Genomic DNA, 22,908 nt, shown 5'->3' with positions numbered 1-22,908 from the left:
GGAGTCATTTTGCTTCCTCTCCCTGACATCATTTCTTCCTCCCTCCAGCCCTCTCCCCATGTCAGACCCTGGGTTCCTGTTTCTATTTCTACCCTGATTGCTGCCTCCCTTGTCCCATGTCCCTATCCCATGGGACTGAGAAATAAAAGATGACTGGGTGGGTATTCCAGGAACGGAACGATTGGGTTCTCAGGGCAAGGTGGGGCCAGAAGAGGGATTCCTTCAGATGGGCCAGCACTGAGTGCATCTGGGTTCCTGAGAGGGCCCGTCTCTCCTGTGCTGGGTGGCTGACTGGAGGCTGGGGAGGTTTTAGAGCAGTTGGGAGTGGGTAGGAGCCAAGCCAAAAACCAGGGGAGCTACTACTGGGAGCCAAGCCAGGGAAGGGGGGAATCAGGAAGTGAGGAGGGGGAGCTCTGAGAGGTGGGGGCGGAATGGCTGTTCTAGGCCTTGGAGGGGGCAGGAAGTGGTAACTTGAGAAGGGGGAGCCCAAGGAAGAAAAGAATGTTAGAGAAGAGAAGGTGCCACTCTGGATCCGACTCTATAAAAGGAAACGTGGTAACCCTCCTGCCTTGCCCTTTGCCCTCTCCATGTGCCCGTTCTAAGCAGACTCATCCTGCCTTTGGGCAATAAATTCCCTGACCACTGTGTCCCATCTCCCCGCTCCTGTATGGTCCTGCCCTGACAGTGTCAAGCCACCTCCTTTCTTTGTCCACTTCTTGATGCCGCCTTACCTATTTACCTGCCTTTCCCAGCACTTCCTTCACTCCTCAGCCCTGGAAAACTGCCCCTAGGAGGAGAGGGCAGCCTGGAGGAGCCCTGAGAAAAAGGGGGCCATGCCAGCATAGACAGTGGGAGCCAGAATCCTCCTGGGACGTTGGTCCTTTCTGTGCGTGTTGGCCAGGCCCTTTCCCTGACTTCCTGCCCCTCTTGGGGCTCTGTCTGCTAAATAGGGAACGAGACAGCTGAGAGTTTGGGAAAAGACGATGTCATCAGTTGGCCCAGCGCCTGTGATCCATCATCCGGCTGTTAGGGATCCCCCTCCCCTGGGCAAGTCCCATTTTTTTTAAAGGAAAACAAAAAACTTGGAGTTTTGGGAAGGAATGAGACACCCAGCTAATTCCTACCAACAGAGCTGTTGGCTGAATGGCTTACAGCTCAGCCAATCCCAGTCGCAGGGGCTGGGGATGCTTAAAAGAGCTGGCGGGGAGAGTCTGGGAAGGACCCTCAGGGAGACCCGCAGACACAGAGACACAGGAGAGAGGGCAGGAGAGAGACAGAGACAAAGGCACAGAGGAGAAACCAGGGTCTGAGGCTACAGAGTGGCCAGAGAAGCTGTGGGAGACAGAGACAGGGAGAGACAAAGACCCAGAAGAGGAGGGTTGCCAGGAGCCTGGCCACTAGGCACCTCTCCCAAGCCAAGGGACAAGTTTTCTCCATCTCGTCTGAAGGTCCCCAGCCCTCTGAAACTCTGCCTCTGACCCTGGCGCTTGTCCGAGCCCCGGACTGCAGAGAGGAGCTTTCCACAAAGCCAAGGCGTGAAGGACGCTGTGCCCAGACGGTCTCAGACCCTCCCAGCTGCAGCACCGTGGCATGTCCCGGACAGACCCGCATCCTGGGAGGGGCTGGGCCTGGGCAGGCTGCTGGCTGTGGGGATCCCAAACCCTTTGGCTGCTCCTGCTGCTGCTGGCCTCTTTCCTGCCCTTAGCCTGGCCGGCAGGCCCCTTCTCCGGGGAGGAGGAGGTCGTGTTTCCTGAGAAGCTCAATGGCAGCATCCTGCCTGGTTTGGGAGTCCCCGCCAGGCTGTGGTACCGCTTGCCGGCCTTTGGAGAGGTGCTACTGTTAGAGCTGGAGCAGGACCCGGGTGTGCGCGTGGAGGGGCTGACGGTGCAGTACCTGGGCCAGGCTCCCGAGCTGCTGGGCGGGGCGGAGCCGGGCACCTACCTCACAGGCACCATCAATGGTGATCCAGAGTCGGTGGCATCTCTGCATTGGGACGGGGGAGCCCTGTTAGGGGTGTTGCAGTATCGGGGGACCGAACTGCACATCCAGCCCCTGGAGGGAGGCACCCCTAACTCTGCTGGGGGACCTGGGGCTCACATCCTACGCCGGAAGAACCCTGCCAGCAGCCAGGGCCCTATGTGCAACGTCAAGGCTCCTCCCGGGAACCCCAGGCCCAGCCCCCGAAGAGCCAAGGTAGGCCACCCTGGAGTCTGTCCTGCAGCTACCTCCCACTGTATCTGTCCCACTGACCTCTGTGTCCCTTCTCTTCACCCACATTTACTTCTGGTCATTCAGCTTCTTCCCTAGTCTGGCTTGCGTTTTTTTTCTTTCTGTGAACTTTTCCCTCGAAGGCACTGGCTTCTCCCCACCCTGACTTTTCTGGCCAGAACCTGAACCCAAGAAGGATTCCCAGAGGTGGGGCAGAGGCTCTGTGTGGGGAATAGCTCTCCCTTCTCCACCCAGCCCAGCTTGGCATCCTGCTGCCCCGGTCCCCAGGTAGAAAGCTCTCCTCACAGTGCCTTGACCTTGACTCTTTTCTGTGCCCCAAACTTGATTTTCCTCACACACACAAACCAACTAAAAGAATGAGATTTGAGGCCCAAGGGATTGGTGTCTGGCTTCTGATGCTGCTTTCAAAATTGTCCTGACAAATTGCAAACTAGGGCAGGAGTAGAGGGAGGAAAGGCATCCCACACCTCGTTGTGGTCAGTCCCCTTTCCACACTAGTCCGACTGCAAGGCTGCCTGAAGCTCGATCCTCTCCTCCCTCCCACTCCCCCTTCCTCCCTCCTTCTTTTCCTCTCTAGCTTCAGTGCAGACCAGAGGCTCCCTCCACATCCTCCACAGGGCTGAGATCTGGCCCCAGCCCTAGCTGCTGACTGAATTGTTTCTCCAACCACACAGGGGCCGAGACACGAGACACGTTGTAGCCCAGTCCTGTGGGCCTTGCCAGTCAGGCCTGGGGGCCCCGAAGCCCCTCCCAGAGGCAGTCCCAGATGCTTTTCACCTCTGGGGCCCAAGCAGCCCTGGGACGTGGCAACCTCCCCCCCTTCTCTGAACCCAACAACTGATTTCTCAGAGTTACCACAGAAGCCCTGGGATCTGGGGGTGGGGGAGGGGCCAGGCAAGACCTTCAGGAATCCATTGGGGTGTGTGCGGCCTTGCCTGCTCTGCTGAGTTCCAGGCCCAAGAAGCACTGGAGGGGAGAAGTGGCCTGTGGTGTGGAGACTGTTTCAGGAGCCTCCTCTTCTTTCTCTCCCTAGCGCTTTGCTTCCCTGAGTAGATTCGTGGAGACCCTGGTGGTGGCAGATGACAAGATGGCAGCATTTCACGGTGCAGGGCTGAAGCGCTACCTGCTCACGGTGATGGCCGCAGCCGCGAAGGCCTTCAAGCACCCAAGCATCCGCAACCCTGTCAGCTTGGTGGTGACTCGGCTGGTGATCCTGGGGCCAGGCGAGGAAGGGCCCCAGGTGGGGCCCAATGCCGCCCAGACCCTGCGCAGCTTCTGCACCTGGCAGCGAGGGCTCAACACCCCTGAGGACTCGGACTTGGACCACTTTGACATGGCCATTCTGTTTACCCGTCAGGTGAGGCCCCAGCCAGCACCGCAGGCCACGCACTGCAGCCTCTGGGAAGCACTGCTGCGTGGAGCGTGCTGGCCACAGTACCCTGTGGGAGCTGTGGGAGGCGGCACCTCTCTGCACTTGGACAGAGCCCACGTCCCTCCTAACCTGAGTCTTAGCCCAATGTGCCCTGATGTCTGGGTTCCTCATGCATTTTCTCTGATGCCTCTCCACAGGACCTGTGTGGGGTCTCTACCTGTGACACCCTGGGCATGGCCGACGTGGGCACCGTGTGTGACCCGGCTCGCAGCTGTGCTATCGTGGAGGACGATGGGCTGCAGTCAGCATTCACTGCTGCTCATGAGCTGGGTATGGAGGCCTGAGGCCCTGTGGCATCCGGGATGGAGGAGAAAGGTGTCAGGGGCGAGACAAGGGGACATGAGCTCTCAAAGGGTTTCTTCCTCCTCTCTAGGCCTAGGTCCAGGGCTATCACTGGTCTCTAATCTGAGTGTGTGTATGTGTGTCCGTGGTATCTGTGTATGTGGAAACCCACTGTAACTGTGTATGAGTGTAGTGTGTGTGTGTGTGTGTGTGTGTGTAGGGGATAGCACAGTACTGAAAGAGGCATTACTCACAAGAATCAGGGATGGAATGGGTGGGATCAGGGATGGTTGGGAATGCTGGCTACAAGGAAAGTGGGTAAGGCGGGGCCGTGAGTTATTTTGGGGAAAGGAGCTGCAGAGCAGCTCTGATGGGGCTCCATACTGAAGAGCCTTCAGGGCACCGTCTGTGAGTGGGGCCGGGGGTACAATCACAGCTGCAACCAGGTTCATGATGGCCCTGTAGCCCCCTGAGGGAACAGGGAGGGGACGCTTGGACTCCAGCAGGGCCTCTCCTCCCACAGGCCATGTTTTCAATATGCTCCACGACAACTCCAAGCCGTGTGTCGGTCTGAATGGGCCTGGGAGCACCTCCCGCCATGTCATGGCCCCTGTGATGGCTCAGGTGGACGCCGAGGAGCCCTGGTCCCCCTGCAGCGCCCGCTTCATCACGGACTTCCTGGACAACGGCTACGGTAAGCCGGTGGCACTCCCCTTTCCCTGGGCAGGACTTAGTACTTCCACCTCCCGAATGGGCCCAGTGGACTCCCTCCCTCTGCAGTGTAGGATGGGGTGAGAAGTGCTGCTGTCTTTGTGTGGCACCCACTTCCTCCCAGAATAAACAGCACAGCCAGAGGAGGCATGTTTTGGCTCAAAAAAATTAGAACCAAGCTTCGGAGGGTCTCAGACGTCCAGTGCTGGAATGGGCTGGCTGGGAGGAGGTGACTACGTTGTCACTTGAATTCTGCAAGCCCAGCAGGGGGACCACCCCTGGGCAGAGTGGTTGGTGAGAGCAGGTAGAGCGAGTAAAGCAAAAGATGTGGCACCTTGCTTTCTATCCTGATTCTGTTCTTTAGATGTGTGTGGATGTGTGACTAAGTTACTTTGCCTCTGTGTGGCTGATCTGTAAGACAGGCAGGACAATGGTAACTGCTTCATAGGTGTGGGAAAGGCGGTTAGCCAGTGCTGATCATGTCGTCATAAGCATTCAGAAAATTGCAGTCGCTATTTAAAGCTTCTAGCAGGCTTAGGATTTGGGTCCTAGGATCCATCAGGCCCCAGGGAGACCAAGCTCTCAGGTAGCAATCCGGAGTGCCACCTTGGCCCACCTCTGACTCCATACCCTTGCGTCCTTCCCAGGACACTGTCTCTTAGACAAGCCAGAGGCTCCTCTGCACCTGCCTGTGACTTTCCCCGGCAAAGACTATGATGCTGACCGCCAGTGCCAGCTGACCTTTGGGCCAGATTCGCACCACTGTCCACAGCTGCCACCGCCTTGTGCTGCCCTCTGGTGCTCTGGCCATCTCAATGGTCATGCCATGTGCCAGACCAAGCATTCACCATGGGCAGATGGCACCCCGTGCGGGCCCTCACAGGCCTGCATGGGTGGCCGCTGCCTCCACGTGGACCAGCTCCAGGACTTCAAGGTGAGGTCGCAGGCAGGGTGGGGCAGAGGGCCTGGAGAGCAGGGGCTGGCCCGGAGCTCAGGTGAGAGCATATTTACCACCCTTCCATTCTGTGCTTTTACAGGTGCCGCAGGCTGGTGGCTGGGGACCCTGGGGATCATGGGGAGACTGCTCTCGGAGCTGCGGGGGTGGTGTCCAGTTCTCCTCCCGGGACTGCACACAGCCTGTCCCCCGGAATGGTGGCAAGTACTGTGAGGGCCGCCGCACCCGCTTCCGCTCCTGCAGCACCCAGGACTGCCCGGTGGGCTCAGGTGAGGACTGGGAGCGACCGGATCCCTGGGGGAAGGAGGCAAGCGCTTCGGTGACCAGGCGGTGTGGACGGTCCCTGCAGTGGAGGGCGGTGACTTTACTGCTCAGGACCTTCCTTGGCAGTCTGGGGGGAGAGAGGTGCCAGCTGTGTAGGGGTCTGAGGGGCAAGGTGCAGGGGCTGGGGGGGGGGTTGGAGGGGGCCTGACTGTGCATTGCACACCTTCCAGCATTGACCTTCCGTGAAGAGCAGTGTGCTGCCTACAACCACCGCACCGACCTCTTCAAGGGCTTCCCAGGGCCCATGGACTGGGTCCCTCGCTACACGGGTGTGGCCCCCCGGGACCAGTGCAAACTCACCTGCCAGGCCCAGGCCCTGGGCTACTACTATGTGCTGGAGCCGCGGGTGAGGACCAGGATGCCCGGGCTTGCCCGTCCTCACACACTCCCAACAGTCCCTCTGCTTTCTGAAGACACGGGCCATTGCTGGCTGCCCCCACAGCCCTGCCAGGCTAGCCCAGAGGTCCATGGGACCTATCTCTCCATGGGCATTTGGAGAACCAACCCCAGACTCTGGACAAGTGGCCCATCAGGCAGAGCTAGCCTGTTTTTTCCCTTGGTTTGTCCTCCTCTCACCACCTCTTCCCATGCTCTGTATCGTGAGCATGCAAACAAGTGTGGCTTCCTGGGCAAGTCTCTGACCCCCTTTGCATGGGCTACTCTACCAAATCACAGTGGAGCCTCAGTCAGCTCATGGACAGCCACTCCCTCACTGGACAGGCCTCCTGGAGATAGTGATGCCCCTGAACTCCCTCTCTGGGGTAGGGGCAAAGGCTGGAGACTAAAGGAGGAAGAAAAGCCCCAGCGGTATGCTCCCTCTGCTGGGGAGCAGCGTTCCTACAGGTTGGCTGCCCTCTAGTGTCCGTCTGGGATGGTGCTGTCAGGGTTTAGGGCTTGGTGTTGAGACTCCGGATGGTCCTGCGATCAGTCCTGCATTTCCCACCTTGGCTTCTCTGCCTATTTGTGCAACCCTTGGGCAAGTTCTTAGTCTTTCTGAACCTCAGAGTACCAGCTCGACAACCCTCAAGTTCTAGTTGTGCGATTTATATATAAATGTTTACAAAACACGTAGCACAGTGCCACATCTAGAGAAGGAGCTCTGAAGACAGTGGCTTTTATCACTGTTGCTGTCATTTTGATTACCATTCTGTAAGGTGGCTGGGGCTCCCCCCCACTCCATCCACAACCCCTCCCTCATGAGATCTGGTTCATGTAAGGTCACCAGCCACTCTGGACGTCGAAGGAACCTTTACCTCTCTCCACTTCTTTTCTCAGGTGGTAGACGGGACCCCCTGTTCCCTGGACAGCTCCTCGGTCTGTGTCCAGGGTCGCTGCATCCATGCTGGCTGTGACCACATCATTGGCTCCAAAAAGAAGTTTGACAAATGCATGGTGTGTGACGGGGACGGTTCTAGCTGCAGCAAGCAGTCTGGCTCCTTCAGGAAGTTCAGGTTCATCTGCTGTTTATTTCCTCCTCCCACCTCCTTGAACACTATCCTGGGCCTGGGGCGTAAGGGTGAGCTCAGCGCTGTCTCTCTCAGAGTCTAGTGGGGGAGACAGACAAGACAGCAGTTGCAGTAGGGTCCCACCCCTTCTACAGGCTCCGCCAGGAGGTGACCTTCCTCCTGGAGGGAGAGTAGGAATTGGACAGGCACGAAGGAGGTCAGGCCTAGAAGGGCACCTGAGTGAGGGGATAGCAGGTATAAAGTCCAGAGGTCAGAGGTACATTGGCAGGTAGCTGAGATCCAGACTGGAGACAGCCCTCTACACACACACTCACACACACAAATACACTCACACACGTACATACACATACATACACACACAGATGCACAAACGTATACTCACACATGTGCACACTTGTACATGTGATGAGACACATGTAAACCCACACTCGTGCAGCCCATACACATGTACATACATGTGTGTGCACGTGCACTCCCATAGGTCACGTGTATATGTTTGCATACACACATGTATACTCACACATGCACACACACTCGTATACACTCACATATACATGCATACTCAGAGAGATGCATACACTCAGTACATTCATACACCATACATTCACACACACAGGTGCACACATGCTCACTAACACATGTATACTTACATGCACACACACTCATACACTCACACACATACATGCATACACAGATACATACACACGTATACATGTGCGCACATACACACACATGCACTCACACATGTAAATTCACACACAGCTCAGAAGGCTGAGGGGATTTAGGAGGATGCTGAGCCCACTTTACTGCTTCCCCACAGGTACGGATACAACAGTGTGGTCACTATACCAGCAGGGGCCACCCACATCCTGGTGCGGCAGCAGGGCACCCCTGGTGTCCGGAGCCTCTACTTGGCCCTGAAGCTCACAGATGGCTCCTATGCCCTTAATGGTGAATACACGCTGACTCCTTCCTCCACCGATGTGATGCTGCCTGGGGGCGCCAGCCTGCGCTACAGTGGGGCCACCGCGGCTTCCCAGACGCTGGCTGGCCATGGGCCACTTGCCCAGCCCTTAACGCTGCAGGTCCTGGTGGCCGGCGACCCCCAAAACGCCCGCCTCCGGTACAGCTTCTTTGTGCCCCGGCCGGCCCCTTCGCGGCCGCGTCCTGCTCCCGAGGACTGGCTGCACCGCAAGGCCCAGATTCTGGAGTTCCTCCAGCGGCGCCCCTGGGCGGGCAGGAAATAGCCTCACTGTCCCGGCTGCCCTTTCTGGGCACCGGGGTCTGGACTTAGCAGAGAGAAAGAGGCCTCTCGCTGGACACAGTGGGGAGGGGCGAGCCCCCACAACAAGACAAAATGAGGATGTGCAGGCTGGCCCTGCCCCGTTCCTGCCCTGGAGGCAGCACCAGTGGACGGAAGGGGCTGGGAAGCAGTCCCCTGTCTAAACTGCCCCTTTTGCCCTGCTGGTTACAGGAGGGAAGGGAAGGCAGGGTGGCCCTGTTGTATTTATTTAGTATTTATTCACTTTTATTTAGCCCCAGGGAAGGGATCCCGGGGAAACTGACCCCTATCCCTCAAAGCCCTCACCCTGGCCAGGAAACCCAGGGCAAAGGTGCTGAGCCCAAGTGACCTGTGTGTGTCTGTGTGCGAGGAAGTGTGCACGTGTTTGTGTATGAGGTACATCTTGCCCTGCTTTCCTCTCCCTGAGATGTGTTTTCTTGGAAAGGAAGGTTCAAGGACAGGGCAGGTCTTCAGGGAGTAAGGGATTATTATATTTTTAAATGTAAATTGAATTCTGCTATTTATGTGCCCCTTTTGGAGTCAGACAGCTGTGGCTGCATCCTGGCTCCACACCTCTGAACATCAGTGTCCTCAGTTGCCAATAATAATACCTCCCTTGAAGATTTGCTGTGGGACTTAATGTAAATAAACCAGCGAATGGCAGCCGCCACCAGTGAGTGTCATCGCCTTTCTGTCTCTGCCATGTCAATGGGGACTGCAGTGCCCCTGAAAGTGGCCAAAAGCCGTGTCAGTGGAGCTGGCCCATACCCTGGCTCAGGCCCTCTGGTTGGCAGAACCCTATCCTGGATTCTGAGGGACGACCAGAGAAGGGACAATTCTGTTCCCAAGCGCATGAGACAAAATGAACACTTGGCTCCAAGCACAACTGCTAACAGTGTGAAGGTGTGAAGATCACAAGAACAGCTGCTTGGACACAGACGAGCGCTTGGTGATGACTGCTACCTGAGGCTCTGTGGGAACAGTTGTGGTGGGAAGCACTTAGGAGAGGGAGCAGGGTCTGACTTAGAGCTGAGGGGGAAACATCAATTTATTGGTTCCACCTCTGTAGGCATTCACTGGTTGATTTTTTTTTTTAATTGAGACTCTCGTATATGGCAAGTCTCTCTCTCTCTCTCTCTTTCTCTCTCTCTCTCTTTTTAGGTGAGAGGAGGGAAGATAGTGAGCAGCTGGGGATATGGAGCTGGGACTGGGGCCCAGGCGGGCTGGGGAGGTTGTGTTTGCTGCACTCACTGGGGCTTGGCTTGCTGATCAGTTTCTATATCGGCTGTGCCTAACACAGTGCCCTGTACTCTATGCTACCTGTGCATCCCCTAGGGCAGTGGTCGGCAAACTCATTAGTCAACAGAGCCAACTATCAATAGTACAACAATTGAAATTTCTTTTGAGAGCCAAATTTTTTAAACTTAAACTATATAAGTAGGTACATTTCTTATCGAGGTAGCGCCTGCACGTGGTATTTTGTGGAAGAGCCACACTCAAGGGGCCAAAGAGCTGCATGTGGCTCAGAGCCACAGTTTGCTGACCACTGCCCTAGGCCCTTAGCAGTTGCAGGAACAAAAACCCCACACCTACCCACACCCACCCACCATCTCTTCCTTCTAGCACACAATCCCCAAGGCTGTGCTTGGCCCTGGCCTTTCCTGCTGTCGGCCAAGGACAGAGTGATCTTTAGCTGCTTCATCTAATGAGCAAAATTAGACCACCAATACCAGGAGCTCATGTGACAGCAAGCAGAGCTCTGTGCCAAGTACATGTGAGGTATGGACATATGCTATGACAAGGAGTTCACCGCCTTCAGGGGAGGTTGTGTACTTAAACCTCCACAAGAAACAACAAGATGGTAAAGGAACTGTATGATAAGGGCCAAAGGAACAGTGTGGCGCGTGACCAGGTAGTGGCACAGTGGATAGAACATTGGCCTGGGATGCTGAGGACCCAGGCTTGATACCCCAAGGTAACTGGCTTGAGAGCAGGTTCACCAGCTTGAGTGCAGGGTCGCTGGCTTGAGCGTGGAATTATACACATGACCCCATGATCACTGGCTTGAAGCCCAAGGTTGCTGGCTTGAGCCCAAGGTCGCTCATTGGCTCGAGCCCAGTCACTGACTTGACAAGGGGTCACTGGCTCAGCTGGAGCCTCCTCACTCACAAGGCACATATGAGAAAGCAATCAATGATCAACTAAGGTGCCACAACTACAAGTTGATGCTTCTCATCCTTCTGTCTATCTGTCCCTGTCTATCTCCCCACACCCAACCCAGCCACCGTCTCTCACAAAAAAAATAAAATAAAATAAAGAAGAGGAAGGTATCTTGGGCTAGGCCTTAAGAAGAATCATGACAGCTTTTTCTACCTTTATTTAGTGCTCATGGTCACACTTTGATAATCACTTTTATGTGGGTGACTTTAAGAGGCAGCCCTTGACTCATTGAGTAGGGTTCTGAATGGCATGAAGAAGTTTTTCCCAGAAAGGGACTCAGTATAGATGCCACATCTGTGACTGGGTGGGTGGCTAGAAGCATACAGTGCAGGAGGAGAGAAGAGAAGCAATGGGCAGCTGGTCCTCCGTCCCAGGCAAGGTCTGATTCCTTCTGGAGTGCTCACCCCCCACCCCCTTCCCAGAACCGGGCTGGAGATGCTGCCTAATATCCTGGGTCTGGGGAAGGGTAGGGAGTGCTTACCTCCTTACAAGAGTCAAGGTGAGTGCAGTCTCCCCAGTCTTCCTGCTTAGTGCCTGAGCAGGAGGAGAAACGGAAATAGCAGGAAGGGTGAGGCACTGAGACATTCAAGTACCGTGGTTTTAGAAGGAACAAGAGGGAACAGGATGAGTTGGAAGGAAGAGCCAGTGACTGCCAAGGTAGGGAGTGCCCTGTCCCAGGAGAAGAGTAAGCAGAGTCGAGTTCAGACAACCGTTTTATGGGAAGGCAATTGTTCGTGTGTTTGAGTTTGAAGCAATAACTGTGAGTAGCGGCAACTTCCTTGAGCTCTTTCTACCCCTGAAACTGTCTGCTTCTGTGGTCAGAGCAGAAGAATCTGGGCATTTGTCCAACCACTACTTCTGTGGTGGGGGTGGGAGAGCCGGTTGGGGGCGGTGGAGCTGTGGGATGGGCCACTCATTTACATGACCACTCCATCTCAGCCCCATTTTTTCATCTCCGAGTAGAATTACAGTATTTTGTTTTCTTAAACACCACATTGACAGTAAATGACAAAACCAATATCTCATTGGCCAGGGCTTGTGTGTGTGGGAGGGACAACAAAGTAGAATTGAACATTTATTGGTTAAGAGCACGACTCTAAACCAATCAAAACATTTCCTATTAACTGTTGCTGGGGGAAAGCCAAAGTCACTGGCTCCATCCTTACCAGCTGACAGCTGGGGGAAACCACCAGTTCTAAATGCTCAGTATGAGGTGGGGGGAGCAGAGGGAAGCCCAACAAGATGTACAACCTCCCTAGACAGGACCTTACAAGAGGACAGGCTTGGAGGACTTCAGTAGCCTTAGGAAGGAAATGGAGGGCAGGAAGTCAATTTAAGGTACCTCTCACGGTGTCTGGAAGACCAGCAACAGGCCCAACAAACCCTGTAAAATTCAAAACATGTGACATACACATGTACGACTACACAGAGATACACTAGCCTATTCTCTTGACAATGTAGATGCCAATAAGCATTGAGAAGCTGGAAATATGAGAATTTTGGCCTGAGAAGGGGGTCTCTGGAAACTATATTCATTAGCCTAATTTCTTAATTAGAATTGACTATCTCTATTTTTGTTGTTGTTCAACAAATAAGCCATTGTGTTACAAACTGGAATCAAATCATGTTGTCATAGTATCTGGAAGGATGCATATTTTTGGAATCAGACTAAAATCCAAGCTTTGATGTGATCCTTAATTAATTACTTATCACTTTATCTCTGTGAGTTTCATTTTGTTTATCTGCAAAATGGGTATACTATTGCCTGCCTTATGAAGAGATCAAAACTTAAGAACATAGCCTGACCTGTGGTGGCACAGTGGATAGAGTGTTGACCTGGAACCCTGAGGTCACCAGTTCAAAAGCCCGGGGTTGCCTGGTCAAGGCACATGTGGGAGTTGAAGCTTCCTGCTCCTCCCCCCCTTCTCTCTCTCTCTCTCTCTCTCTCTTTCCCCACTTCTCTAAAATGAATAAATTAAAAATTAAAAAAAAAAACCCAAAAACTTAAGAACATAATGATGTAAATGCTTGGCCTCGTGTCTGGCTTCTAATAAGTGTCCTATGTGCTGGTTCCCTTCCCTTCTTTTTTTTTTTTTTTTTTTTTTTTTTACAGAGGCAGAGATAGACAGGGACAGACAGACAGGAACGGAGAGAGATGAGAAGCATCAATCATCAGTTTCTCGTTGTGCGCGTTGCGACTTCTTAGTTGTTCATTGATTGCTTTCTCACATGTGCCTTGACCTTGGGCCTTCAGCAGACCGAGTAACCCCCTGCTGGAGCCAGCGACCCTGGGTCCAAGCTGGTGAGCTCTTTGCTCAAGCCAGATGAGCCCGCGTTCAAGCTGGCGACCTCGGGGTCTCGAACCTGGGTCCTTCCGCATCCCAGTCCGACGCTCTATCCACTGCGCCACCACCTGGTCAGGCCCCTTCCCTTCTAATCTCTTCTTTTGCCTGTCCCCTTCCACTCTTACATTAGCATGAGAAAATAATTATACCAACTGCAGAGGTCAGATCGAAGATAGGCTATTTTGTATAATGTGTGCTCAAAGGTCTGAATGCTATTCAGGGGATGATAAAAGGGAACACGTGGTCCTTGTCCTCAGAAAGTTCACAGTCTAGTAGCTGAGAAAGTCAGATAAGACAAAAATTCCAGGCCTGCGTGTGGGGTGCTATGAAAAAGGAGAGGAACCTAGCCCAGATAGGGGACACAGAAGGGTTCCTAAGGAGGTGTCTCCTCGCCGTCTAGAGTAAGTTGTAGGCTGCAAGGTTCAGTTCCTTGGAGAGTAGGATGTAGCTGGAGGAAGAATGCATTTCTACTTGTTCAACTCCAGTGCTCTTCTGTTTTGCAAAACCAAAGTGATGTAAAGAGAGCTGATGACCTGGCTGGATAGCTTTGTTGGTTAGAGCTTCCTCTCGAAGCACAGAGGTTGCCAGTCCGATTCCTGGGCAAGGCACATACATGAATAGGTCAATGTTCCTATTTCTCTCTCTCCCTTCCTCACTCTAAAATCAATTAAAAATTTTTTTTAATTAAAAAAGAAAGAACAGACTTGAAGCTGGAGGGTAACTCTGTAAGGGGATGAGTGGGGCTGGAAGGGATGGTTTGGGGGAGAAGCCGCCTCTATGGTTCCCTTGAGAAACAAAATAGAGATTGACATTGTTTTAATTTTTTTTTAATTGATTTAAGAGAGAGAGAGAGAGAGAGAGAGAGAGAGAGTATTGTTCCACTTAGTCATGCACTCATTGGTTGATTCCTGTATGAGCCCTGCCTGGAGGTCAAACCCACAACCTTGGTGTATGGAGCCGACACCTTGACCGACTGGGCCACCTATCCAGGGTAAGATTTAAATTATTTTAAATAAATAGTTTTTTATTACAAGGTTGGGTTTCTTCTGCTGTGTTGTCATCTGTCATGACTGTGCCATGAGGGGCCCAGTATTTGTTCAGAATATAGGAAGGCAGGTTGTGGTGAAAACTAGCATGTTAGAATTTAAGTTTTCAGAAATGTTGCAGTTCTAGCTGATGATTCCTGTGTGTGGCCAAGGTGAAATGAATGGAAGTTCTTGGGAACAGGATGTAGGGTAGTTGTTGGAAGATGGTAAGTGGAGAGGGGTAAACTGAAGATGAAAGCCAGTTTTACAGGAATAGAAGAACTTCATGGAGGAGTGGAGGCTCAGAGGAAGGGTCCTCTGGGAGAACCATGTATATATACATTGGCGAGAGAGAGAGAGAGATATGAGAAGTACCAACTTGCAATTGCATCACTTTAGTTGTTCAATAATTGCTTCTAATATGTGCGACCTTGGGGTTCCAGGTCAATGTTCTATCCACTGCACCACCACCAGTCAGACTCAATTATCTTTCTGTCTATTCTTTCCACTATGCAGGGAGTTCCTTAAAAACTAGGGCTTTGCCCTTGTCAGGTAGTTCAGTTGGTTAGAGTATACTCCCCATGTGCCAAGGTTGTGGGTTCACAATCACCAGTCAGGGCACGCACAGGAATCAAACAGTGAATGCATAAATAAGTGGAAAAACAAATTGATGTTTCTCTCTCTCTCTCAAATCAATAAAATAAAAACAAGGCTTTTATTCAGCTCCTACTATGTGCTGAAAATTAAATTGTATCAAATATCTGCTGTCTGCTGCCACTTTTCCATAGTTCTAGTTATTACAAACCTCTTAAATTGAGTTTTATCTTGAAAGTGATGAGTGTATTGCCTGACCAAATCGTGGCGTGGTGAATAGAGCATTATTGACTTGGGATGCTGAGGACCGAGGTTCTAAACCTGAGGTCACTGGCTTGAGCAAGGGCTCGCCAGCCTGAGTGTAGGGTCACTGGTTTGAGCACGAGATCATAGACATGACCCCTTGGTCGCTGGCTTGAAGCCCAAGGTCGCTGGCTTGAACAAGGGGTCACTTGCTCTGCTGTAGCACCCCACCTCAAGGCATATAGAAAAGGCAATCATCGGCCTAGCATGCGGAGGACCCGGGTTTGATTCCCGGCCAGGGCACACAGGAGAAGCGCCCATTTGCTTCTCCACCCTTCCGCCGCACTTTCCTCTCTGTCTCTCTCTTCCCCTCCCGCAGCCAAGGCTTCATTGGAGCAAAGATGGCCCGGGCTCTGGGGATGGCTCTGTGGCCTCTGCCTCAGGCGCTAGAGTGGCTCTGGTCGCAACATGGCGACGCCCAGGATGGGCAGAGCCTCGCCCCATGGTGGGCGTGCCGGTGGATCCCGGTCGGGCGCATGCGGGAGTCTGTCTGACTGTCTCTCCCTGTTTACAGCTTCAGAAAATTGAAAATAAATAAATAAATAAATAAATAAAAGAAAAGGCAATCAATGAACAACTAAGGTGCTGCAAGGAAGAATTGAAGCTTCTCATCTCTCTCCCTTTCTGTCTGTCCCTATCTCTGTCTCAGAACTTTTTTTTTTTTTTTTTTTTACAATGTGGAGAATACTGGGTTATTTGAACCTCCATCAGGTGGGACAGAATTTGCGTGTTGATCAGTTACCTGCACAGAGTTGTAAAACAGTCTTACAAAGCAGATGGCTGTGCTATGGGCAAGTCCTTCAGCTTCCCCACTAGCTGTCACTTCTGGGAAGTCTTTCTGCAATCGCCACTCCAAATGAGCTGTAATTTCTCCGACCGTGACCGTGAGCTTTTCCAGGCAGACACTGTGAGTTATTCAAGCGTCCTCAGTGTGAACATCTGCTCCGGAAAGACTCAATATACTAAGGGGTAGTGGAGGCCACCAAATCGATTACATGTTAATGGAGCGTCCATTTTACTCTGTCATCTGGGGGAAACAGTTTTACTTTAACGCAGACGCAGTCCTTCAGTCCACACGCAGCTTCCTCCTTTTATTTCCCTTTTATTAATAACTGTTTCTGTTCCGAGGCCCGCAGGATACCGTGTGGATACAAAAGTGGGTCAGAGCAGTCGGCTACACTGTACCCCAAGCAGAGATCACTGTTGCTACTAAGTGGCACCAGGTTTCAGGGGCGCCACTGACACAGCGAGCAAGGGCTCGCCGCCGAGTCCGTCTCGGATCTGACCTGAGAGACCAAAGGCCTGTCTGGCAGCCTTTTCCAAGTCGGACGCGGTGGGAAATTGGATTCCGGACAGCGCTGCGCCCCGCGCCCCGCCTCCCGGGGCTTCACCCGCGGTCCCGCCTGAAATTCTAGGCCCCGCCCTTTGACGCGAGGCCCCGCCCACCGCGCCCGCTTCCAAGATGGCGGCGGCGGTGCCTGCCCGGCTGTCAGGCTGGCGGTGACGACGGGGAGCCGCAGGCCAGGTATGAGGTCCGGGGACAGTGCGGTGTCGGGCCTGGGACGGCAGTACAGGCGATCGGGAAGATGAGAAGTTTGGGACAAAGGCTGCAGACAGGCTTGGGTGTAGCAGGTCCTGGGTGGAGGATGGACCGAGGGCGGGTGGGCTCACGGGCAAGGTAGGGCGAACGCAGGACGAGGCTGGATGGGGAGGGGGTGCTCCGAAGGCACTTGGTTGCAACGCCCTGCAGAGCGCGGACCACACCCCTTCAAGGTAAGCTAGCCCAAGTGCCCCTGACAGGTGCTGCCCAGCGTTCCCTTCCCTGCTCACTTCAGCAGTGGCCTTTCTCCCCACCCCGCTGGGACTGGGGAAAAGCAGAAAGGGGACGCCTCCCCCATCCGCTCCCCGCCGCGCCTTGGAGTGTTTGCTCGCGGCTCCCAGGTGGTCACGCTCCCTGCACCTGCGGAGCTAGCTCGCTGGCACGTGAGGAGTGGAAAAGAGCCCCTTTCCTACTCCGCCCTGGCTCTCTTGAGACCACTCCACAGTCCTGTCATGACTGTCTCACCCCTGGTGGAAATTCTGTCTCCATTAGCTGCCCTCTCCCCACTCCCCAAACAGGTTGGTCCTGTTGGGTGGGGGATGGGTAAGTATGGAATTAACCTGACACTCCAGGGTCGCCAGTGGGAGAGGCCGGAGACCTAGCATGCCCTGCTTGTCCCCTTTTCCCTCACTTCCCCTGCTGGGAACCCAGCTTCCCCAGACCTCAACTCCTCCCCTTTTCGGGTGGTCGGTTATCTTTGCCCACTTTTGTTCCAGCTGCGCCCAGGAAGGCCATTGGAGTGCTGGATGGAGGCTTTCTGTCCTCTGGGACACTTCCAATTTTAGATAATGCCTCACATCTCTGCTCCCCCGGGACCCCCTGGAGCCCCCATGATCTGGAAGAAGACAGCTTGAACCTAGGTGAGGCTCTCCCTCTAAATTGGAAGGTTCTCCAGAGATTCCTCTAAAATGGATGTGGGGTTCCTCTGACCTGGGGGGTGGGGACTGAGAGTAGATGGCAGGAGTGGGGTGGAAAGTGTTAGGGAGAGTGAGACATGGGCTGGAAGTGACAGGTGGTGGGACTGCTGGTGGCTGCGGTCTGTCTGTTCCCCTTGCATGACTGCACACCTGTGTGCTCTGTTTTATTACTGTCTTCTTTGCCTGTTGGCCTTATACCCCGGCACCATCTTTATACCTACACAATGTTCTCTACTGGCTTGTGCTTTGCCTGCCTGTCCCCAGAACTCTCCTCTCTCCCTCCCCAGACCTCACAGCCCAGGATGTTGCGGAGGCTGCTGGAGCGGCCCTGCACGCTGGCCCTGCTTGTGGGCTCCCAGCTGGCCGTCATGATGTACCTGTCACTGGGAGGCTTTCGAAGCCTCAGTGCCCTATTTGGCCGAGACCAGGGGCCCACATTTGATTATTCTCATCCCCACGATGTCTACAGTAACCTCAGTCACCTGTCTGGAGCCCCTGCTGTTGCCCCAGGTGGCCCTCTAGCTCCTCAAGGTCTGCCCTACTGTCCAGAAAGATCGCCTCTCTTAGGTGAGAGCAAAAGGAAGGGGGAAGTGAAGGGAAGGCCAGGAGGGTGTGGGGCAGGAATGGAACTTAAAACAGATGTAATTGGAGGGTGGCTGGGGTTGTGATGGAGTGGACTTTGAATGTGGAGTTTGGGTTGGGCTCTGGGATTAAACCAAAGCTTTCCTTGCCTGCCCATTTACAGTCTTCTTCCTGCCTCAGACTAGGAGCTGCTTCCTTTATGGATGAGTCCTGACTTAGTTCATTAGTTGGAAATCCACCCGTTCTCTCTGTCCCCTAACTGTAGCTTCCAGTCCTGCGAGTCAGGAGAGAGTTAGGGAACCCTAAAATAAGCAAGTAGACTAGATGAGGAATCCGCACCTTCCAGACTTTGCAAGGCTGTCCCAGTGATGGGGAACTCAAGGCTTGTGAGATTTCTGATGAGCCCCTGGGGGTTGCTGAGCTCCAAACCAGGACTGCCAGGGTCAGAGGTAGACCCCAGTCCCTGGTGGTCCTTTGCTCTTTGACCCTCTAATTCCTGACTTGCCCTTCCCTCCAACAGTGGGTCCTGTATCCGTGTCCTTTAGCCCAGTGCCATCGCTGGCAGAGATTGTGGAGAGGAATCCCCGGGTGGAAGCAGGGGGCCGGTACCGCCCTGCAGGGTGTGAGCCCCGCTCCCGAACAGCCATCATTGTGCCACACCGAGCCCGGGAGCATCACTTGCGCCTGCTGCTCTACCACCTGCACCCCTTCCTGCAGCGCCAGCAGCTTGCTTATGGCATCTACATCATCCATCAGGTACCCAAGACCCCAAGCACTTCAACTTTCTTGTAAAGGAGCCTCAAGTAAATGCCACTCCTCTCTCATATATGGTCCCTGAGATAATTTTAGGAGGGTCTGATTGTTGCATGGGGAGAAATCCCTGGCTCTGCTATACCAATGTGTCAGTCGCATTTGATACAGGATTTTCCTCTGTCCTACATTCTTCTTGGTTGAATTTGAAATTGTGCAAATTTGGAATTGGCCAGATTTGGGCTAAAATTGTAGTTCTGCCATTTGTTCCTTATGTGACTTTAAGCAAGATACTTAACCCCCTATAATGAGGCAAAGGGGGATGACTGACACACCAATATCACGTGGTTGTTGGTTGTCAGGATTTAATGCTGAACAGCAGCATATAAATGTCAAACACATATTGTTGCTCAGAAAAAAGTTTTTTAAGTGAGAGGAGTGGAGATAGTGAGACAGACCCATATGTGTGCCCCAACTGGGATCTACCCGGCAACCCATCTGGGGCCAAAACTCAAATCAACACAGCTATTTTTAGTGCCCAAGACTGATGCTCAGACCAACAGAGCTATTCTTAGCGCCAGGGCTGACGCTCAAACCAGTGGAGCCACCAGCTGCAGGAGGGGAAGAGAAAGGAAAAGAGAAGCAGATGGTCACTCTCCTGTGTGCCCTGACTGGGAATTGAACCCAGGACATCCATATGCTGAGCTGATGCTCTATGCACTGAACCAGCTGGCCAGGGCCTCAAAAAAAAATTTTTTTTTTTGTATTTTTCTGAAGCTGGAAACGGGGAGAGACAGACAGACTCCCGCATGCGCCCCACCGGGATCCACCCGGCACGCCCACCAGGGGCTGACGCTCTGCCCACCAGGGGGCGATGCTCTGCCTCTCCGGGGTGTCGCTCTGCCACGACCAGAGCCACTCTAGCGCCTGGGGCAGAGGCCAAGGAGCCATCCCCAGCGCCCGGGCCATCTTTGCTCCAATGGAGCCTTGGCTGCAGGAGGGGAAGAGAGAGACAGAGAGGAAGGAGGGGGGGGTGGAGAAGCAAATGGGCGCTTCTCCTATATGCCCTGGCCGGGAATCGAACCCGGGTCCCCCTGCACGCCAGGCCGACGCTCTCAAAATTTTTTTAAATAAAAAGATTGAAGGTAGTTTGTCTTTCCTTTCATTTTCTTTGCTCCCCCTACCATCCCACTTTGATTTCCCTCTTTTCATTTTTACACCCCAGCCCCCTCTTCTCCGTGCCACCCATAGACATAGTCTGGTTCTCCTCTGATATCTTTCAGGCTGGAAATGGAACATTTAACAGGGCCAAGCTTCTGAATGTTGGGGTCCGGGAGGCTCTACGTGATGAAGAGTGGGACTGCCTGTTTTTGCATGATGTGGACCTCCTGCCAGAGAATGACCACAATCTGTATGTGTGTGACCCCCGGGGACCCCGTCATGTTGCTGTCGCCATGAACAAGTTTGGATACAGGTAGAAGGCATAAGAGGATGCTAGGAATCAGGGAGATCACCATCCAGTGGAAGAAGGCGAGCTGAGGGAATTGTGGGTAGGGATGTATCCCAGAAGACCTGTGGAACACAAGGATCTTTCTCTCCCTAGCCTACCGTACCCCCAGTACTTTGGAGGGGTCTCGGCGCTCACTCCTGACCAGTACCTGAAGATGAACGGCTTCCCCAACGAATACTGGGGCTGGGGTGGTGAGGATGATGACATTGCTACCAGGTTCGACTTCCTGCCACCCTCCCCCCCCTTTACCCCAGCCTGGATTTCCTCCTCAGGCCACCCCTGGCCATAGTCCTTTAACAGTAACCTTGGCTCACAGGTCCTGTACTGTGCCATTTCTCTACCTTTGTCTTTTTAGCCCGCCCAGGTCAGGCTTTGCAAACCCTCCCCAGTACCCCCCCCCCCCCCCCCCCCCGCCACCATCACCCTTCAGTCTCCTAGATGGGTAGTCTCAAGAGTCACGGGATCCTAGAGCTGAAAAGGGGCCTCCTTCTGCTCAGCATTACATCCAGACCTATGGGGTTGGGGGAGGAGGCACTGATAGAGGCCAGAATCGCTTTTTAATAGCTTCTGCCACTGGCACTAGGCCAACTCATTTTGTAGCATGTGTAATATTTTGACCTTCAGCCTCAGCTGACCCAATTTCATATCTGTGGGGTGAATACTTGGGCTTGATATAGATATACTGGATCCATCCCTCCTCTTCCATGTGAGTCCTCTGGGGTGACATCTCTGAATTCTTGTGCTTTGTGTGTAAAGCAGCCAGCAATTCCTAAGTGTGTTCTTCCCATGCCATCTTCACTTTTGGCTTATGTACATCAGAGTCAGGGGTTTGTTTCTGTCCAGGTCCACCTTTCACACTTGAGTGGGTACGGGGCGGTGGGGAGAGACAGCTCAGTCCCTCTTCTAAATAAGAATTGCTGAGCTTGGGTCTGCAGCTGTCTTGTCCTGCCCTTTTGAGAAAAGGGCTCCTCTCCTTGTCCTTCCCAGACTGCAAGGGCAGTTCCTGGGACCATTCAGGGAACAATTGCTTAAAGGCCCCTGGGTACCTGGCCCTGGCCCTGCAGGTTTGGATATATCAGCTTTTATGTTCTCTCCAGCCATTTCCTTCTTTCTGTTTCACTCTCTCCTCTCCCAGTACTGGCACTAACTAGAAATAGTTACCTGTTTTGCCTAACTGGTAAGAGGTGTCCTGTGTAGGGAGACACGCACCCCTTCCTGGCTGGCCTTAGCTCTTCCTGTGCACCTGTCAGCAGCTTTTCTCCAGCCAGCCTGATCCTCCAAGTCTGATGCTCTCTCTTTTCCTATAGGGTACGGTTGGCCGGCATGAAGATCTCTCGTCCCCCCACATCTGTGGGGCACTATAAGATGGTGAAACACCGAGGGGACAAGGGCAATGAGGAAAATCCCCATAGGTAGGGAGGGAAGGACTGCCTGGGCAGTGTGACTGGATCCTTGGGGTTCTGCATTCCAGCCAGAAAACTCCTACAGGTCCCTCGATTCCTGGCTGTTTCTTCCTGGGCCTTAGTTTCTAACCTCTCTAATCCTCAGATTTGACCTCCTGGTCCGGACCCAGAATTCCTGGACACAAGATGGGATGAACTCATTGACATACCGGTTGCTGGCTCGAGAGCTGGGCCCTCTCTACACCAACATCACAGCAGACATTGGGACAGACCCTCGGGGACCCCGGATTCCCTCTGGTCCCCGTTACCCACCTGGTTCCTCCCAGGCCTTCCGTCAAGAGATGCTGCAACGCAGGCCCCCAGCCAGGCCTGGCCCTCTGCCTACTGCCAACCACACAGCCCCCCTCGGTTCACACTGAATCCTCCTTCCCGTCTACCTTAATCATGACACTGAACCTGAGAGGTTGTATTCCCCCACCCTGAGCTCTTCACTGCTCTGAATGGGATGTGGGGGAACCAACTAGTGCTGGGCTGGGGGCAGAGGCCTCTCCTCACTGCTGGACTGGAGCTGGGCTCCTCTGGACCTGGAGGTCTCTCTTTCTAGGGGGCACCTGCCAGGGCTTATGACTGTGAATCCTTGATGTCATGATTTTATGTGATGACTCCTGGGGGAGTCCCCTGCCCTTGGAGTAGGAGCAGGGCTGGACCCCAAGTCCCTTCCTCTTCCACGGACAGAAGAGTGATCTGGCTTCTCCCGGGACCTCTGTGAATATTTATTCTATTTATGGTTCCCAGGATGCGTATTGGTGAAGCCTCTCCCTGGGCACTTTCTGCCAGTACTGAGTAGCTCCCTCTCCTGGACCTGGCTCAGGGGGCTAGGATTTTGATATATTTTCTAATAAAGGACTTTGTCTGGCCTTTGCTCCTGCCTTCTACATCCCAGGTACCCTTTGCGTTTCTCTGCACCCCTCCCCACTA

The 22,908-nt window shown here is 53.6% G+C and overlaps 2 protein-coding genes across 5 annotated transcripts; both read left to right on the top strand.

Moving 5' to 3' along the window:
• Positions 1-1,160: 1,160 nt before the first annotated feature.
• On the top strand, positions 1,161-9,354 carry ADAMTS4 (ADAM metallopeptidase with thrombospondin type 1 motif 4). Its single transcript, XM_066260958.1, has 9 exons — positions 1,161-2,193; positions 3,263-3,586; positions 3,799-3,931; positions 4,467-4,637; positions 5,302-5,588; positions 5,692-5,878; positions 6,104-6,279; positions 7,209-7,384; positions 8,220-9,354. The coding sequence occupies exons 1-9, from the start codon at positions 1,591-1,593 to the stop codon at positions 8,644-8,646; spliced, it is 2,484 nt and encodes an 827-aa protein (XP_066117055.1). The 5' UTR covers positions 1,161-1,590; the 3' UTR covers positions 8,647-9,354.
• A 4,758-nt stretch (positions 9,355-14,112) lies between these two features.
• B4GALT3 (beta-1,4-galactosyltransferase 3) lies at positions 14,113-22,852 on the top strand. Of its 4 annotated transcripts, XM_066260961.1 has the most exons (9): positions 14,113-14,237; positions 16,305-16,693; positions 17,485-17,628; positions 17,973-18,252; positions 18,788-19,023; positions 20,301-20,491; positions 20,621-20,743; positions 21,835-21,939; positions 22,076-22,852. In XM_066260961.1, exons 4-9 carry the CDS (start codon positions 17,988-17,990, stop codon positions 22,347-22,349), a joined length of 1,194 nt encoding a protein of 397 aa, XP_066117058.1. In that variant the 5' UTR covers positions 14,113-14,237; positions 16,305-16,693; positions 17,485-17,628; positions 17,973-17,987; the 3' UTR covers positions 22,350-22,852. The 4 variants fall into 4 exon arrangements, with proteins under 4 accessions (XP_066117058.1, XP_066117059.1, XP_066117060.1 ...); XM_066260962.1 differs by lacking the exon at positions 14,113-14,237 and having other exon boundaries at positions 16,297-16,693; XM_066260963.1 differs by lacking the exons at positions 14,113-14,237; positions 16,305-16,693 and adding an exon at positions 16,780-16,941.
• The last annotated feature ends 56 nt before the right edge of the window (positions 22,853-22,908 follow it).

Source organism: Saccopteryx bilineata, chromosome 2 (assembly GCF_036850765.1).
Source record: "Saccopteryx bilineata isolate mSacBil1 chromosome 2, mSacBil1_pri_phased_curated, whole genome shotgun sequence".
Classification (NCBI taxonomy): domain Eukaryota; kingdom Metazoa; phylum Chordata; class Mammalia; order Chiroptera; family Emballonuridae; genus Saccopteryx; species Saccopteryx bilineata.
The sequence above is the reverse complement of the archived record's forward strand: the minus strand, read 5'-3'. Positions and strand labels throughout refer to the sequence as shown.

What these genes read in the sequence shown, in the direction of transcription:
- B4GALT3 (XM_066260961.1), top strand. Translation starts at nt 17,988, where the DNA reads ATGTTGCGGAGGCTGCTGGAGCGGCCCTGCACGCTGGCCCTGCTTGTG. An exon ending in AGAAAGATCGCCTCTCTTAG is followed by an intron (nt 18,253 to 18,787) that starts GTGAGAGCAAAA and finishes TCCCTCCAACAG; the next exon opens with TGGGTCCTGTATCCGTGTCC. An exon ending in GCATCTACATCATCCATCAG is followed by an intron (nt 19,024 to 20,300) that starts GTACCCAAGACC and finishes GATATCTTTCAG; the next exon opens with GCTGGAAATGGAACATTTAA.
- ADAMTS4 (XM_066260958.1), top strand. Translation starts at nt 1,591, where the DNA reads ATGTCCCGGACAGACCCGCATCCTGGGAGGGGCTGGGCCTGGGCAGGC. An exon ending in CTTCCTGGACAACGGCTACG is followed by an intron (nt 4,638 to 5,301) that starts GTAAGCCGGTGG and finishes CGTCCTTCCCAG; the next exon opens with GACACTGTCTCTTAGACAAG. An exon ending in ACTATGTGCTGGAGCCGCGG is followed by an intron (nt 6,280 to 7,208) that starts GTGAGGACCAGG and finishes TTCTTTTCTCAG; the next exon opens with GTGGTAGACGGGACCCCCTG.